A 20,588-nucleotide genomic window follows, 5' to 3' on the forward strand; every position below is an offset into this window, starting at 1 on the left:
GAATCTCTAGAACTAGCCCTACAAGATCAAGATCCTTTGTTTTTGATCCAATGCGATGCACCCACTGAATAACGCAAAGAAGGATTAAATGAATTTTCCAAAAGAATTGAAACTGAAATGGAAACAATACTGATAACAGGTGACTTCAATGCTTATATTGGAGAGTCGCAAAAAGGGGAAGAACTCCTAAATGAAAGACGATAACTATACAAAGAAAACAGAATAAGATTGGTCAAAAGTAAAATAACGACGCTGTTCAAAATGATAAATAGAAACATTACAGAAATAAACCTCTAGAAAACGATATACAACTATATACAAAGATATATACCAATCGACAAAGTAGACGCCAAATCTTATAAGCCATACCAGGAATAGAATAGAATAATTAACCGGCAAGACAAAATGAAAGAAGCAACTCAAATCTATCGAATACTTTACTCTAGTGAAGCAAGATCTACATTCAAGGACTACGTTTTAGAAAATAGGATATCTAAAACCGACATCACACTTTTGATATTGCTAGCGGAGAGAGAGGAGAGCGGAGAGGGAGAGGACAATCAAAAACAAAAAATAAAAAACAAACAAAAACGACTAATCACCTGAAAAAGACCTCATAACAAATGAACTATTAAAGACCATCAATATTAACCAATATTCTGAAAAATAAAATGACACCAAATCAATGGTCAAAATCTACAATGACTTTACTTTATAAAAAGGGAGTCTATCTCCCTTTTTATAAAGTAACCGGAACAATTACACACCAATTAGTCTGATGAGCAATGCTTAAAAGGTTTTTCCCAAAATCATTCTCAGGATACTCACAAAGGTGATGAGAATCAGCCAAGAGAACAGGCAGAGTTAAGAAAAAACTATTCAATACCATATACATGTTATTACCCAACTGATAGAGAAATCTAGTGAGTTTGGAAGGACCTTGTATATTTGCTTGATATACTTTATGAAGGCTTTCGACTCATTTGAACACATGGCATATTATAGGAAGCCTCAAGAAGCCAAAACGTAGATGAAGAGTATAAAATAGAGATTTTATAAAGCGTACTTATATAAATATTGCAAGATATGGGCCACAAATCATAATAGGATTGGAAAGAGTAGGAAAATTCCCAATAAATAAAGGAGTGAGACAAGGGAATCCCCTCTCAGCTAAAATATTTTCAGCCGTACTGGAGATTATAGGAGCCGTATTGAAATATTTAGAAATATTAACAGAACAAATCAAGGAATAAAAACTGATGGCGATTACCTTAGCCAGTTACATTTCGCTGACGACATCGCTATATTTGCTGAAGACAGTACACAACTAGAAAACATGATTAAAGACCTAGAAAGAAAGAGATAGACGAATAGCAATTGATTAGAAAAAAAATCTGGAGTTTAAAAGAAATCCTGCAAAATGAGAGGTAAGCATAGATGTTAAAAGTAAACTCTTCAATATTGTCATAAAGACCGACAAAATCAGAAAGTATAAGGAAAAAACTAAGGTCTCAGACGTATTCCAGAAAAAAAATGCATGGAACTAATTCATAACTTTTATTTTGTTTTAATTGGCTTATAACGGTAGGTACCTTTCAAACTTGAAAAAATCATCAACCACTTTATCTTTATAAAAATGTTGATTACTTATTTTTATAGGAAATTTCGCTGTCTATATAGTTAGTAGAGAAAAAAATACGATTTATACAGTATTTGTACATTGAATCTCGATACCTTAACAGAGGTTTTCTCAAATTCCGTTTTACTATCAGTTTCGAAGCTTAAAATTTACGAAACCAGCGACAGATCTAATTAGAAAAAAATTATAACCTATTGACAAGATCCTTAAGCAAATAGTAGAAAAAAATATTTCATTTAGGTATTTAACTATAAGTAATTTAAAGTCAAAGAATGAGAAATATCAAGGAAGGACGGAAGAAATTAAAACTTTTTTTACCTATTTATTTAACTTAATTCAATATAATAATAGCTTCATGTCATAGAAAAACACTTTAAGTTATTTAAAAAATTGTTTTTAAATATCAACAAATATTTTGTTTTTTTTTTTCTACAAATATTTTAAAACTACTTACTATAAATCGCTGCGCGCAAAGCAATTCAAATAATCCGCCGCAGGTTTGTATGTTGTCTTTAAGTTCGTACGTCTGTCACCCCTTTAAACCAGCCAAAAGATCAAAATTTGTAGCGTGCTACGATCGTAGTCGAGTGACTACGATCGTAGCAAATGCGGACCAAAGGTCTACCCACTAGTCCACGGACGCTCGATGCTAGTTACTCAAGTTTACGCTCTGCGCGCGTACTTCGTAGCGTGCTACGAGTGTAGCACGCTACGAAGTACGCGCGCAGAGCGACTGTTTCTGAATACCAAGAGCTATGACACAAAACTTAAAATGTCAATAATATTTTGTGTAAACTTAAGTAACTAAATCGAGCGACCGTGGCCTAGTGGGCAGACCTTTGGTTCGCATTCGAGAGGGTGCAGGTTCGATCCCGTATGTACTAATGAGACATTTTCAGATCTCTACATAATGTGGACACTGGATGCTCATTGCTCGTACGGTGAAGGAAAACATCGTGAGGAAACCCGCACATGTTTAGTCCTGGTGAAGTTCGTATCACTTCCCACCTAATATGAACCTTCCCTGGACTTCCACGCAAAAATATTTCGAGACTACAATCAGCCAAATCGGTTCAGCTATTCCGAGTTTTAATGACACTAACAATATTCACTTTTATTTTAGATTAAAGATGATGTAGTTTCAATGTCCGATTTTAAGTGAAATATAATAAAACACTATGAAAACTACCAATAAATAATAAGATAATACTGTGACAATGTGTGATTTACATACATGCTTTTTCCGTTCTTTAAATTTAAAACAACGTCGAGACCTCCAAACTCACTTTAGTACCAGACGTATTGACCTATCCATTCCTCTGGAATAGGCAGACTATTATACAGAGTATAACAAAACGAATTAGTAATAATACTTTAAGGCTGTGTATCTGTTCTTTAATAATATTATATTAGGTTCACAGTGAAAGTAGCAGCGCTGAAAATTTTTTTTTACTTTTATATGGGGAAACTAGGGCTAACTAACTAATTATTAGGGCGCTTAAAGGCGAAAAAAAATTGTTCTTTTAATTAAAATTGTTTTTAGTATTTGTTGTAACAGCATGCAGCGGCAATAGATATACACAATCTGTGAAAATTTCAGAAGTCTGACTATAACGGTTCTTGAAAATACAGCCTGGAGACAGACAGACGGACAGACATCGAATTCTTAGTAATAGGGTCCCGTTTTTACCCTTTGGTTACGGAACCCTAAAAAGCATTTTTAGTATGATAAACATAAGCCAATTTCGAAAGATAAAATCTACTCTGAATTTTATTTAGGTATATAAAAATTTGGTCCAAACCAAGAGGCTAAAAAAACAAGGCCTTTTGCACCCATTAATTATGCATATTAACTTCGACGACGAATTAGACCGAAGTAACCACTCTTCATGTAGAGCCTGGGAAAATATTTTTTAAATATCCGTATGGTTGCTCTAGCCGCCTAGCGCATTCGGCATTCTCGCTACATAGTCGCCGTATATATTAATAAGTCCATTAAAGAGCGATCATTCCCAGATTTATGGAAAATTACATAGTTATAGTTTAATACATAGTTATTACAGAGTATATTGTTCCGATTTATAAAGCTGGTTGCTTAAATAATGTTACAAGATATATTATACCAATCTTGTCACAATTTGCAAAGATTTGAAGGACTCGTTTATAATGTTTTTTACTCATAATATTCTTCGCTTTGTGTCTAACCGATCAACCGGAACAAACTTATTACTTTACACACCTATGATGCCATCTATACACATTTTGCCGAAGCTTTTGTTCGTGTCGAACATTCAATTCTATTTACAAAATTGGAATTTGGAGCAATTTTACGAAATCGCATCAATGTAGGAGGGGTGGAAGGGGGGTAAAAAATCCTCAAAAATGCCTCAGTCAATTATTAGATGCACCCATATTGTATGTGTGTTGTTGGTGTGCTAAATGAATGAATATAATTTTATACGTGGGAGAGCTATGCATCGGCACGAATGAGCCGGCTCGACCGGAGAAATACCACGTTCTCACAGAAAACCGGCGTGAAACAGCGCTTGCGCTGTGTTTCGCCGAGTGAGTGAGTTTACCGGAGGCCCAATCCCCTACCCTAATCCCATCCCTACCCTCCCCTATTCCCTTCCCTTCCCATCCCTACCCTCCCCTATTACCCTATTCCCTCTTAAAAGGCCGGCAACGCACCTGCAGCTTTTCTGATGCTGCGAGTGTCCATGGGCGACGGAAGTCGCTTTCCATCAGGTAACCTGTTTGCTCGTTTGCCCCCTTATTTTATTTAAAAAAAAATTAAACTAAAACACTTTTCATGGAAAAATTAACGGTTCCCGCGCGATTTTTGAAGCAACGGAATTAAAATTTCTTTGTTTACCAGTTGAAAATGACCTTCATAAAATTATAATATATTACATTTGGCGATTATTGTAAATGCTTTGAAAGCAGAATTTAGAAAAAAAAATATTAGGGCAAATACGGACAAAATGACAAGGTGTTTTGTTTTCAATCAATTTTTTTTTTATTTAATGAATAATGACATTATAATTAGTCTCAATGGTTTATAGTTCTCTATCTTAGGTTCATTGACTATCAGTAAAACAGTATTTTATTTAAATAGGAACTATAGTAATACATACAAAAAAATTAACTAATCATAAAAACCATTTTATGGACATAAAATGACATGCATATTTTTAAGAAAAAAGTTCACAATAAATAAATCGTTGGGGATTCTTCCCAATCCTTTAGAGTTAGAATTCAAGGTTTTGTAAAGCAGGGAATTAGAGCTCTGACGTCACTGCAATCCATGAGGATTAATAATTTTAAAACAAGTCAGCAAATTATAAGTGTTAAGTACATATTTCATAATATAAAAGCGCGCCCACTTACTTTTGCAAAATAGTATGCAAGGGGACCCCTGCTCTAATTATTGTTTGACGAAAACATCGCCCATGACTATTAACAATGTCGGATGTGAAAAACGACAACTTTACAGGAGAGCGATTCAAAGTCTAAATTGTGCATAACTTTTTACTTACTTCAAGTAGGATCGTGAAATTTTAGGGTACTACTATAAAAGTTATTTACGTTTGATATGTTTTTATGAGTATCTCGTATTTTATGCCTAAATATGAGAAAAGTCACTTCTGACCTCTTTAACGGGGTACGAGTAATGCTGATTTATCGGAAGTGCCAGAACCGACATTGTTGCTTGTAGAAAATCGACGATTGCTTGTCGGAAGTGGCATTTACGTCATTGTTAAGTGATAATTGTTAATTTAAAAATATGTCCCATGTAGAAATTACCAAAAAAAACGACAACAATTTTAAGAAAAAAAAATAGTTTTATGGACTTCTGTCAAATAAAACGTAAAAACAATATACGTATGAAAATACAAAACATTTCTTATGATTTAAATAATTCGGAAAATCATATTTTCATCCGAAATGAAAACTTACTTAAAACATTGAAATTAAAAATTATTACCAACACTATTTTGTTGACTTTTTGAAAGCATAAATTAACTAAACAAAATAAAAAATAAAAAAATATATTAATTTTGAAGAGAAAAAGTTTGTTTTAAATTATAAAGAGAAAAAGTTTTGTTTGTATTGAATGGGCTCAATAACTACTAACTTATTTTAAAAATTCTTTTACTTTTGGGAAGCTACATCATTTGCAAAAAACACAGGCTATGTATTATTAAGGAAGAAGACTGCTTTTGAATAATTAATCTAACAACTCTACACATTAGTCAAAATCGGTGGCTTGGCCATTTTGTTATTCGTCAGGGCTTTGAACTTAATAATAATTATACCGTAACTAACGATAAATGGCCAGGCTACCGATTTTAACTAATGTGTAGAGTTTTTAGATTCTTCTCGTGCGGCTGACACATTATAACATCATTATCAAATATTTAGCCGTGCTAAAGCACGGCAAAATATTTGATAATCTAAAAATCTATCTAAAAACCTTAATTTTACACTAAAGTGTAAAATTAAGGTTTTTAGATTTAGGGCTGAGTATGTAAGGTTAGAAACTTAGCTCCACATGAGATCTCACTACTTTTTGACACGACTATATTATTATAATATTATTATGTTCTCATCTTGGCAACATTTTTACATGAAAATGTTTTTGGTGGGATTAATTATTCAAAAGCAGTCTTCTTCATCCGAGATTTTCTCTGATCCATTGTAGTATTTTAAGTAGCATTTTAGATATTATTTATGGGAATTATGTCACTTTTACATAATTTGAGTAAATCTTTATGTTTCTTGCCTACCTGCTTAATAGCAAATTGCCAAGAAAGTCTGGCTTTATTGCGGCTACTAGTCACCAAATCGCAAAACCATGAAAAATACGATTAATAAATAAAAAATTATATTAATTCATTATGTATGACATGTGCCAACAAAAACCTAATTTTCGCACAAAAATTACCCATTTTAAAGCCTTCTGAAATTTCTTAAAAGTCGGTAAGCAACGACATAATATATGGTACAAACTACAAGCGCCATTTAATCAATAAGAAAAGTAAATGAAATGATTATGATTTAGTACTACCGACATTTCACCAATTTATAAATCCACTTATTAATGTCAGAAGTGGCACTACCAACAATTTAACCATTTATAAAACCGATTAAAAATGTCGTATGTGGTACTACCGACATTTTACACATTTGAAAAACCGGTTAAGAACGTTGGATGTGGTACATCCTTCAATTTTAAGTTACCTACGATAAACCATGGTAGAAAGACTTGGTTTTTTTACAGGATGTTTTTGATGGGATCTTACTTATTTTTGTAGAGTCCTACTTTTTCCTTTTTGGTACATTTTACGTCTAGAATATAAATATAATGTTTTTTTTTTCTTAAATCCTCTGTCTCGGGATTTTTTCTTGTTTTTGTAGGTAGTCTTCCTCTTTTTCTTTTTAGGTATGTACCTACTACTTCTTGAGCTTCAGCTACAGTTTTTCTCAAAGCCCTGTACCTATATATCTATGTATTTTCCTCGGAGGCTTTGGTATAATTTTTGACAAGTCTGGACGGTAAATACTTCTTAATCTGTTGTATTCACTAATTGAGGATGCCTCGTATATTTATATATACTTACCTTAAAATTATTCAAACAACATCCAAATCGTAAGAAAATAATATCAGTGAAAACCAACGAGTAAGCCTTCCAATCGTTAAATTACCTAATATATTATATAATAATAAATCGAAATCATAAACGAAAATCACAAACTATAACGTATATTTTATATACCTTAAAACTATCCAATCAACATCCAAATTGTAAGCAAATAATAACAGTAAACCAGTGAGTAAACCTATTGGCTATTAGTCGTAGCAGTAATTAATATTTAATCAATCGAAATTATTATGAACGATACAGGATACTCGCCTTGGATAGATTTGGACGCACATCCGAACTAGGGATGGGCGTTGAATGAACGAACCGTTTTATTAAACTGTTCAGTCATGAACGGGTAAACCAGTTTAGCGCCTACTGATAAACTGGTTTAGTGCGTGAACGGTTGCCATGTCAACTGCATGCCGGAACGGTGCGTGTGACAGAGACTGTTCATCGCGACGCGACAACGCGATCGACGGACAGGCGGTGATATTCATACATATAATTTATTAATTAAGTAAATGTCAAATTTCAGTAACGAACCTGCCTGCCTGCCAGTTTAAGCTTGGTAAAAGTATGAAGAGAAGTTCATTTCCACCGCTCGCAGTTAAACCGTCTCGTCGTTCGTCGACGTCATCAGTTATCACTCGTCGCGTCGATCAGCAAACGACAAGTTTGTCAAAACAGATGCTGAAAGTCGTATAGTGATCAACACCATTTTGTTTGTCATAGTTTATTGCTCAGTTCAGTATTCGTCGAACAAGTAAACTAGTCGAAAAAAAACTGTTTTTTCAACCACTTTACGATGAACGATAAACAGTCTATTTACGTTCTTCGAAAAAGCGTCGACGACCACAACTAGAATTAGTTAACGATCACGATTACGCTCACAATTTGTCGACCTCTGTGGCTCAGTGGTTAGCACGTTGGTAGCTCAAGCCGGGGGTCGCGGGTTCGAATCCCGCTGACGGAACAAAAAGTTTTCAATGTTCCCGGGTCTGGATGTGTATTAAATATGTGTATGATATAATAAAAATCTTAAATATATGTATAGTATAAAAGTATTAAATATATTTCCGTTGTCTGGTACCTGTATCACAAGTCCTTTAGGTACTTAGCACGGGGCCAGACTGACGTGGTGTGAAGCGTCCATAGATATTATTATTATTTAATTAAATCTTTTAAGCATACGTACAATGTGGATGAAATGGACCAGAAAAGTATTTTTTTTGTAACAATGAGTTGCACGGTGACGGCGCCGCACCGTGGATGATGGGGACGCGACCGGCCTCCGTATACGAAAAGGCCAATCGCAGGCCAACATGACCTTACTCATGCACACACAGAAATGCACAAAACGTGTCCGATTAGTCCCCACAATCCACATCGGCAGGCCGCCGCCTGGCAGTTTCGAAAAAGATCACAGACTCAACAGTTCCCCTGACGATTTTGTAGATTTTGTATCGACGGTCAATGACTGTCAGGCAGCCTGTCGACCAGAGCCTGCAGGCGGACTGGTAATGTGTACCCAACCCTTTAGAAGGCATTTATTTAAAGTATTCTACCTAAGTCACGTCTTATGCAGATTACTAAAATAAAAGTTAGTCTACCTACTAGATTAGATATAATATTATTACAGAACCAAATAGGAGGATAAATAAAACACATTGTTGATAGTTTATTGAACAGAAATAGTGTACATTTATTAGACAGGAAAGTAGCAGACATCTAATAGAGACACAACATTTAATATATTATATTTTGATATAATATTTAACATTGAATACCAGTAACCAATTATTCTAATAAACATTTATCATTTTGTGCTAAAATAGAGTTAATATTACGAAAATATTATTTATTCTTTAGTACACGTGTACTTAACAGCAGTAAGATTTTTTTTGATAATTTTCTTTTATATCTCAACTTCTAGATTATAGTTACATAAATACACCAAATTATAATTCTAACATCTAATTTTTTTTTTTTTTTTGGTACACATGTACTTAACAATCAGTAAGGTCAATGTGTCGATGTCCGTCTGGGAGGTAAGTCCGTCTAGCGGCAATAACTTCCATATTTGAACGACTAGTTTTATATGGCTCAGTGGGTAAAACAATATTGCAAAGTTAGTTTGACTTAAGAAACAGACATGTCGCTACTAACTACCTGTTACGAAAAAAACGATCTCAAATTTTTTTTCCGTTTTGTACTCGCAGTCGGAGTGTAAGTCTCTGCCAAAAAAATTTAAAAAAGTGGAAATACGAAGGAGTTTTTGGAGTTTCTTGGATTACATAAGTAATTTAGTGATTCTTTTACTTATTACTGGTGTTCGATTCGTTAATATCGCTTTAATTTCGTTATTATCACCTGTAACATGTGTCTAACATAAAATTGCAATAATTGGGAAGTCCGTCTAGTTTTCATAAGGAAAGGCCGTCATATGCCGGTCTTGCCTCGAATCAGATATTTTCAATATTTTCAAATATACATGTCTTTATTGTTAATTTGCATTTAAACTTAGGAGTACTAAATCATAGCATTGCCCAAATTTTACTGCACGAAAAGAGCATACAAGAGGGGCTGATAAAAATGGCAAAACTTATAAAAAAGAAGGGTTTGGTTTTTTCAATATTCCCAAAACCAACAATTATTTAAGATAATCAAAATTTTAAAAAAGATCCTTAAAGAGCAGGAAGTTTCTTTAAAAAAAATCGTATCTCCCGGACCAACAAACCTTATAATTTTAATTGAGCGGCGAAAATAATGGTAAAAACGCGTAACTTTCGCGTGCATGGCCTTAATCTGCCACGTAAACTAAAAAGTTATTTTAACTAACTAAATATTAATATTACGGAATAAAAAAATAGGTACTAAGTAGACGTATCAATAACAATAATCAAATCAAAATTAAGTAGGGGAGTATGTTAAAAAACGTCTCATCCCATAAATGATGATGAAGCAAAGTTGTAGATTTTACCGGCACTAATTAATATAATTTTGTTGTAATAAACATTTATGTTTATACTTAGTGTTTAATTTTTCAAAAAATTTACTATAATTTTAATGAAAATGTTTGCAACCACTTAGACTTACGATATGCGACTTGCCTTAAAATGACAGAGTAGACAGAATGATAGAGTATACCGTCATAGAACTGATGTTGAAATTTTTAAATGTGACGTATTATGACGAAAATCGTCGCTAGGGTTGTTAACTTGTCACCTACGAATTTAAAACTATGACATATTCGCTGGATGTGTTCCTCTTTGGTCGTATTATTGTTTATGTTTTGGCACATGCGATTAAAATTGACAGAATCTAATTTTGAAATCTTATTTTAAATATTTAAAAATAAATTATATCAGCCAGCGCGAGGCACATTCCGTTCATAATCCTAGTGAAACCCGACGAATTTGACAGATATTGAAACCTGTCCGTCTCTTTGCAGTCGAACTACTGGTCGTTATGTCTATTGTGAAAATGATATAAAATTAATTTTCTCTGGAATGCGAATCGTATTACCGACAACTTAAACACATATTTGAATGGCCGTTTTGCGGCTTTGCTAGACACCGTTGCCATGCATTTTACTTCACAAGTTATGGCTATACTGCTGCTAGACGGACTTACCTCAAACTGTAAGGGAAGTCCGTCTACACACCGAGATTTTAAAAAATACCACGTAAGTAAAAAAATACGGCAACTAAGATTATTTTTAGATCATTATAGGTCTAATTAATATATAGCCTATAATTTCCGATAACACAAGTAACTTTAAAAAGCGAATCTCAAGTCAAAAAGTTATGTTAAACTTTAATTTTAGAAAAGTATTAAGTAGACACATTGACCTTAAGTTTTTTTTTTGTAATTTTCTTTTATATCTTAACCTCTAGGTTACACTTTATATATAATACACCAAGTAATAATTATTCCTATTCTTACATTTAATTTTTTTTTTGTTTATTTTTTGGTACACGTGTACTTAACATCAGTAAGTTTTTTTTGGTAATTTTCTTTTATATCTCAACCTCTAGAGTCTAGAGTCTAGGTTATAGTTTATTATATAATATAATACGCCAAGTAATAATTATTCCTGAATGTAAGTACTAATTCTTACATTTAAAATATTAATGTTAAAATTGATACTTTTTACAACAACAAACATTGATACTTGATACTTTATAGTACTTGATAGTAACTAGTAATACAGTGCTCATTACATAATATTTTAATTACCAACATCTACATTAAAATCGGTTTTTTAATTTTTAATATTTCATTATTATAATCGATAGAGATACCACGTTTTCTTAGGTACACTAAGTATATATATATTATAAAGTAGAATAAAAGTACATGTATAATTTGTCGAAAAAAGCTAAGTACTACTTACGATAAATCGTAAAGATTTAGTAAGGAAATCTGATTTATTTTTCAACAATCATCTACGATAATTACTTAATAACTATTTTTCGTGAATGATAAAGAATTATTCTATTTAAACTGTCTTCTTAAAATATATTATGCATGCTTTCGTAGTAAAGTACCTGTTTACAAGATTCATTAAATAAAAAAATAATAATTTCATTAGGCCAAAGTTTATGGATGGAGAGGTAGAACAGATAATAATATATTTTAATATTATATTGTATTTAAGCTTACCTATATTTTCCAATTTGAACATAATTAAAATTTTCTTGCCATAAAATATTTAGGTTCCCATCAAGAAGTATTAAAAATATTTTTATCAAAAAAGTATATTGTAAAAAATACTTCTGTCCAATCCAATATCGTGAAGTATAAAAAACTTTTAAAATATGAAATACCTGTATACATTGATATTTTTTGTATTTTATTTACAAGTCCCTAAGATTATATTTCAGATTATTATTTCGAATACCTTTTAAAAAACTAGTACGGCATTATCGTCATACGATAAAGTAATTTTTTCTAGTTTAAAAAGTATTACATAATTATATTATGTAATACTATAGAGATATAGAGATTTCGCCTAGAGCAGTGGCCGATGGGTCCAATTGAACAGACTGCAGGCCGATACTGGACTCGTGTACAAACACGGGAGTACACAAAACGAATCCGCGGTATGGCCTGTGATCAGTCCGAACTGATCGACCGGCCTCTCTGTATATTATGGAAGCCTTCAAACTTTAAGAGGATTCCACACCCCCCTTTTTTCCATACAAACGTTGTCCCCTGTTTCCTCCCTGGATAATGCTAGTAGAGTTATAATTTTTTTCCTGAATATCTACGGCCACTAATACAATGTCCCTATGTTTTCTTTTTTTTCATAATTTAATTATTAAATAAGATATTATGAACGTTCAAAAACCCAAAAAAATGGCCAGATTTTCCACTGTGTTCAAACGTCCAGAAAACAGATTTGGCTAGATTATACAAAAAAAGCCTTTTTTTTAATCTTTAATGAAAAAAGTACTTAAATCGGTTAAGTTTTGGAGAAGGAATCAGGGGACAACGAATCGTTGATTTCCTGGATTTTTTGCAGTTGTCTCTATCGCGTTCTGCGGTATAGGCTTGAGGTAAGGGAGACAGCTATAGATATTACACGTACTTTTTTTTCATTTCTTTAGCCCCTGTTGTATCCTCTTAAGTTAATGACTTCCGTGTCTATCATACGTAACTAATTTACTATTGAATGCTACACTTCATGTAATCGCAGATTTATTTAACTCCACGTCGATTTTATATTTAATTTATAATCATTAACAACTAATTCATAATTTATTTTAAACACGAAATTTAAATCACCAAAATACTGTTTGCACAATCGATGCCTAATGAATGATACAAATGGTATTTACAATTTTATACTAAGTACATAATATTATCATTTGAGGCTCCTTCAAAATATTATAATCATATTGTGATCGTGATCAATTCATCAGATAGCTGACAAAATGGAGATATTTTTAAGCTCATCTGCAAACAGACTTCCATAGATTTTTTTTGAGTATCCCTTAAAAAACACATCTTAAGTTTTTTTTTTCATCAAAACATAAGGTTTTTTTGTAACAAAATTAAAAATACATAATATTAAAATATATTTACAAGTGGTGACAAAACAATGATATTCTATGTTACTAGTATTTTAGAAACTCATTGTGACAAAATCTGAAAAGTGTGCATTAAAATTATTTAAAGAAACTATTTTTACAGAATCTAAATCTTCTTATCTCTTCTAATATATAAAATTCTCGTGTCACAATGTCAGGCCGCGTACTCCTCCGAAACGGCTTTACTGATTTTTTACCCAATTTTATATGCATATTCAGTGGGTCTGATAATCGGCTACTGGGTATTTTTTATATTGATAAGTGCATTAAATGTTGAATAAATAATAATAAATTAAATTAAATTTAATAAATAATAATAAAACATCTCAAGACCGACGGCGACCATTGTTTGTGCGACGGGATAGCGATGGACGTTGCCATGGTGACACACTTAGTCAGTAACTTCACCTCGTCATACACAATACGTAAATACAAGCTGCGTCATAGTTGTCAGTGGTGTAAGGATTCTTAAATTCTTCATCATCGTCAAAAAATATACCTACAATGCTTCTGTTACCGATTTGGCGGGGACATAAGTAATAATTATAGTAACTATGTCATCATAAGCCGACGTCTAGTATGTCATCTTACCAAATTAGTAATTGTGGAATGTGGGTACATTTGAATTTTGTAAAAAAATACTTAACTTTAAAACATGCTTTTATTAATATTTGTGGCCTATAAGAATCCATGTCCATAATAACAATTTGTAATAATGAAAGATTCTGACCTTATACGTTTTTTCACCACAAAACAAAAGTGTAAGAAAATTCTTCTCTCATCAAAACTAAATTCCGTATCGCGCCACCAGCGATTTTGAGGCCGTTTTTTTTTTACAGTCGCGTTATAATCTGTAAACATCACGGGGGGGCAGGTTAGGTTAGGTTGGAACGTAGACCACAACACCCAGAAATAGGAGCCCCGCCTAGCGAGGCTCCGTCGACTTTCTTTTGCCAGAAATAGTCATGCGCCATCATAACAATACTAGTTCTGATGTTTACAGATTATAACGCGACTGTAAAAAAAAACGGCCTCAAAATCGCTGGTGGCGCGATACGGAATATTTTCCAAAATCTTTATTACTTTGTAAAGTACGGTCCCTGTCCGGCATTCTAAGTTGGGCTACTCCCGGCACACTGAGGTGCTCCATAAAACGTCACATGTTCACAGAATTATTTAAACGAATTTTGCCGATGTGTCTTCATATCTGACTATGCCATCAGCACAATACCCCTATAAAATTATCGTTATAAAATTTCTAAAAATCAATCAATCAAACGATTACAAGGAATTAAAAATATCACGATTATATTATAAACTAAATAAATATTACATTTTTAATCAAACTTAAAATAATTATTTTATTTTATTTTTCTTTATTCAATTAAATATATTTTATAAATAGTAAAATTGGAACACAAAATTTGGAACTGCACCGTGCAAAGTGGGAATACACCCTTATGAATTATTCTTAATAACTACTTATTAATTATGCCTACCCTAGGACAAAAATATTATTATAAGTACAATACACATCATGTTTTTTTATAAGAAAAATGTTATTAATTTATTTTATAGTAATGATGCAGGTTGAATTGTGAAATTTTAATTTAATTTGAAATTGTAAAAAAAACTTTGAAAAGGAAATGGTTTTAAAAACTTGAAACTTCCACGTCCTATAAAAGATTTACAGCTCGTGGGTTTCGCAAATTGCATTGCGGTGTGGCATTCCGATCACGGCCTGATGCAAGATGTGGACCCGCACCTCACCAGTTGCCGGCCTGTACTCCAAAGCGCGTCGGTTGCGGCCATTGAAAGAGGGAGACAGGTTATTCTTGCAGAAGCAGTAGTTGAAAATGTGGGAGAAAGCCCGACGGAAGTAGGGATTCATCATGCCATAGAAGAAAGTGGTGAAAACGGAACGCAACAGAGCAATCCAGGTGAGAGTATAGAACACGGAGTCGGGGACACCGGGATCGATGAACAGGATGAGGATGCAGGGGAACCAGGAAATGACGAAGACCAAAAAGTTGGCGGTGTTCAAGTTGGAGATCGAGTAATCGCGTTTGTACTGCAGAGAGCGGCGGTATTGGACTAGGAGACGCGCGCGACGGCGGATCGTGATGCACGTAGCGATCAAACCATACAGAGTAAGGGCCCAGGGTATACCATGGAAGAGGATGTTAGTGGTCCAACGGTAGGTGTTGTTGCCGTAGTGTAGTCGTTCACAGTAATCGTAATCGAGCTTCATGTACACTCCTATACTGCCAAGAGTAACGCTTCCGATGAAAATGAGAGGAATGACGATGTGCACGCGCATAGCCATGTATATTTCGTAGGCGTCGGTGTGACACAGTCTGAAGTAGCTCTCTCCCGCCGTTAGCTGTTAACAATATTAATATTAATTGTAATATGAAGTAGAATGTGAAAGTCCCGCAAGGATCGCTTGGTAATTAATTAAATAAATGATATTGGTGAAAGGCATTGTCAGAATATATTAGATCAATTATTATTATTGCTGATGAAGTTAAAAAAAGCAATGATCCTACTAATATTATTATAAAGGCTTAAGTATGAGAGTTTGTGAGTTTGTAATGTTTGTTACTTCTTCACTCTTAAACGACTAGAGCGATTTCGACAAATTTTTACAAGGAGTTAGCTGACATCCTGGATTGAACACATAGGCTACATTTTTAACTAACTTCCAAAATGGAGAAGGTGTTTATGTTCGTTTTTAGGGTTCCGTACCCAAAGGGTAAAAACGGGACCCTATTACTAAGACTTAGATGTCTGTCTGTCCGTCTGTCTGTCTCCAGGCTGTATCTCAAAAACCGCTTTAGCTAGATTTCTGAAATTTTCAGATTGTGTATTATCTGTTGCTGCTATGACAACAACCAAAAAGGAGCAGGTTATAATACATTCGGCTGTGGATATATTTTTTTGTATGTTCAATGATTACTCCGCCGTTTGTGAACCGATTTCAAAAATTTTGTTTTCTTGTATTTAGTTTTACTCCAATTTGGTACCGTGTTCACAAAAGTGGTGACCTGATGATGGGATCCATGGACCATGAGTATAATCGAGGGAACTTCTCGAAATTCAAAAGGAAACATTATATTATAGTGATTTTGGTTTTATATGAAGTATTCCAGGCATATGTTACCAAAAAGTAAGATTTTGCACCAATCAGAACAGTAGTTACAAAAAATTAAAACCGATTTCCAAGCGAAAACTATTACATTATCCACATAATTACTTACCAGTCCCAAAAATTAAAAATATTTTGTCATAGAATTTATGATTCTGAGCTGGTAACTGGCCGACTTCAGAATAATGAAGATTGTATACAGAATAGTTGAGGCTACTGAAGAGTGAGAATTATTTAATACTTTTTAGTTCATTTGAGAATAAGTAATGTTATTGTTTTCACTTGGAAGTTGGTTTTAATTGTTTGTTAAAAATAATAATTTCTGTGAATTATTGTTACCATAATCAGTAGACTGTAGCTATAAGTGGAAGTTTCAGTCATGACTTGTAGAACATTGCAGACTTCCACAGTCTCCCATTGGCCAGACAGAAGAATGACAGCGCAGACTGGCATCACGATCGTCGTTACGATAAAGTCAGCGAGGCCCAAGCAGCACAGAAATACGTTTCCTATAAAAACATATAAGTTGAATAAACAGAATTATTTTTAAACAAAAAAATTGTAAACCGACTTCCAAAACACGAAAAGTATTAAATAATTATTATTGTTTAAATACGTTCTACAGAGTTCTCCGAAAATTCAAAGATTGCTCTACTCTTTACACTTGAAGACGGTACCAGGCAAACTCAATATGAGTAAATATTCTATATCAAGGATTTTATCAAAGGGACTGCCACTTGGCAGTCCTGGCCCCGACTTCAAAAGTGAAGATGGAGTAGAAAAATCGTTGAGTTTTAGAAGAATTCTGTAAAATCCAATATTTAAATAATAACAATTATTTAATACTTTTTTATTTTTCATTTGAAAATAATTAAAAAAATACTGTTTTTAACACTATTTTATTAGCTTTAAAAATATATATATACAGCCGAACGTATAAGCACCTATTTTTTGGAAGTCGGTTAAGAATTATTTCAATGATAATATTAATATTAAGTAAAATCAATAGTTAATTCTTCTGAAGTCTCGATTATTTAAAAAAGAAAGCTGATACAATTAGCTCGCTACAACTGTTCAAGTTACTTCTTCTTTCAAAGATTATTTTCTATTTAACTTTTAAATAAATTATTTCTAATGTTTAAAATCAATTTATTTAAAAGTTAAAAAGATCTTCTCTATTTAACTTTTAAATAAAATCTTTGAAAGAAGTATCATTCCTTATAAGTTATAACTTCAGAAGAAGAAAATATAAATAGTGGATAGTGAGATACGTACCAAGTTTATTTAATATCCGGTCGACGAAGAAGGAAGCTATAAAGAATCCGTTGATGGTGGTGCCGAATACAGCAAAGAACAGGATAAAGCATAATCTGGTGACCCTCGGCCACTCACTGCTAAGGACAACTGGAGAGTAATCCGCAGTTGTTGGAGGGTCCCTGGTGTGGGGGGAGATTGGACTGGTGATGTACATGCCTGAGAAAAAACCAGAGTCATAATTCATTTTAAAAATGTAAACCAAGAACCAAAAATGTATGATGTATAATCTTCAATTGTATTAGCAGTTAATGCATGATATTTTAAATGTTGTAGAGTATTATAGTTTGTTTACATTAAAAGCGGGCTGCCAAATTATGTTGTGTAAGTATTACGATCCCGGAAGATGATTGACTTAAATGAAATTAAGACTTATTTAATCATTGTATATTTATCTGATATTTGCCTAATGGAAAACACGATTCACTTATTTTGACCCGATCATACTTATATTTTTCGAAATTATGAATCTTTCTGGGCTTTTCAGCAAATATCTGTTACACTTATTGAGTTAATATCATTAAATAACTTGCACTACTACAATCACACACTTTATAAAATAATATCTTATGGAAATATTAGCAAGTATTGTATTTAATTTTTAAGTAGTCATCAAAAACAGTTTTGGCACTTACGACCTTTACTTTTGTGCTATAATGCGGGAACCGCTGTTCCGCGATATTGTTCACTATTAGGGTTGATTCAGACCGCAACGCGACGCGTAGATGCATTTCTAAATTTATAAGGATTTGACAGGTTCGCAAGACGTCTCACGCAATTGAAATCTGTCAAATTTTCGCCTCGCCTCGCCTCGTCACGTTGCGGTCTGAATTGACCCTTAGCTGCACCGTAAAGCATATTGCTCGGGGCACGATTCATGGAATCATTATATCACGATTGGAGGATAGCGGGGTGTGTAGGTGGGGTTAGTGTGCTTTGATATTTTTGGCAGCAGGCTCTTAATAATAAGAACTTAATTATGTATTTGAAATAAAGTAAGGCTACTATATTTAGTAGCCTTACTTTACTTTTTTAGGGTTCCGTACTCAAAGGGTAAAAACGGGACCCTATTACTGAGACTTCAATGTCTGTCCGTCTGTGCGTCTGACCGTCTGTCTCTCAAGAATCGCTATAGAATGAAATTTTCACAGATTGTGTATATCTGTTGCCGCTATAACAACAAGTACTAAAAACGAAATAAAATTAATATTTTAGGGGGGCTCCCATACAACAAACGTGATTTTTTGGCCTTTTTTGCTCTATATCAATAATGGCAAAAGGTACGTACTTGAATTTTTCTCAAAATCCTAAGTTATATGTGTACTTTAATATTTAGTAATGATGTTAAAATAAAAATAAAAATTAGGCGGGCTCCCATACAAAAAACACAATTTTTGGCCTAAATTTGCTCTATAACGGTACGGTGCTCAATCGGTTAAATATAATATTATCTACTTCAAAATTGAGGTCCAAAATTTCACCGTAACATACATACTTACATACATACAGAGCAAGTTAAATAAAAGCTTTTAAAAAAAGTGTTTAGTGACTATACCTGAGTAACAATACTTATTAACTGTTTCACTTTAATCGCTAGCAAAGCTTCAATTTAAACTGTCAATGATTTACACGTAACTGAAGATGAAAAGAGTACAAATATACACTTCAAACAATGACTATCTTTTATTTTGTAAGCCATAGAGATGAAAATGCCAAGATATGGCAGCAAAGAACCGTCAAATTTTGTAGTTTTATGAAACAACATCATAAATAGACTGACTGCCAGATGTTAACCCAATCTCGAAGGCGTTAATAGGTTAAATGCATGAACGTATCTTAATATTACATACAGTATAATAATATTAATATCAGAGATGTGCCGATCATGACTTTGGCCGACTAGCCGACTAACCGATCATGGTTTCGGATGTTTCTATAATAACGCTTCTTTTATTGCTGATTCGCGGGTAAGGGTTGATTCAGACCGCAACGCGACGCGTAGATGCATTTCTAAATTAGTATGGATTAGACAGATTCGCAAGACTTCTGACGCAATTGAAATCTGTCAAATCCATACAAATTTAGAAATGCATCTACGCGTCGCGTTGCGGTCTGAATCAACCCTTAGTCGCACACGTCGCCTGCGAACGTGTCAGATTGTGTTCTGTTTACTTCGCGTATGTTTTTTTTGCATAAAATATTATACAGTTGACGGAATTCAGGATATATTTCATGTACCTACATGCAATATTGCTTTAAAAATACTTAATTTGATATCAAAAAATATATACCTATTATATGAATTGTATATTATATTTAAAAAAGTTCAATTATTTAAAAAAAACTACATTTAACTTCAAAATTATTCACTGCCACACTCTGAGACATTTAATTATTATTAACCTTCAATTTAATGAAGAGTTTGACATCACACAGGGTAACGGTCGAGAGACTCTTGGGAGTCAGTGGCTACCTTCTGCGAAACTGTTATGTCGCTGAAGGAGGCCGCATAAAGAGAGCCAATGAAGACGCATATCCTATGAGAAGCAGGCGCGGAGGGTGCAGGCGCGCTTCGAACGACGGCGAACAACTTTCGCCTTAAAAGGGCTCGGGTTTGTAATTGGGGAAGGCGTTGCCCACGGCTCAAGTCCTACCTGTAGAAGGCGTCCGGTGCCTCGGACTGCTCTACCGGACCAGTACTCTCGTCACGTGAAAATTTTTCTGGGAACAAAAGCCGCTAACTG

The 20,588-nt window shown here is 33.5% G+C and overlaps 1 protein-coding gene across 1 annotated transcript; it reads right to left on the bottom strand.

The window, feature by feature from the left end:
• Positions 1-15,069: 15,069 nt before the first annotated feature.
• On the bottom strand, positions 15,070-19,763 carry LOC121738456 (melatonin receptor type 1A-A-like). Its single transcript, XM_042130514.1, has 4 exons — positions 19,757-19,763; positions 17,806-18,003; positions 16,870-17,039; positions 15,070-15,765 (listed from the first exon to the last, which is right to left on the bottom strand). Exons 1-4 carry the CDS (start codon positions 19,761-19,763, stop codon positions 15,070-15,072), a joined length of 1,071 nt encoding a protein of 356 aa, XP_041986448.1.
• Positions 19,764-20,588: the final 825 nt, after the last annotated feature.

Source organism: Aricia agestis, chromosome Z (genome assembly GCF_905147365.1).
Source record: "Aricia agestis chromosome Z, ilAriAges1.1, whole genome shotgun sequence".
In the NCBI taxonomy this organism is placed as follows: domain Eukaryota; kingdom Metazoa; phylum Arthropoda; class Insecta; order Lepidoptera; family Lycaenidae; genus Aricia; species Aricia agestis.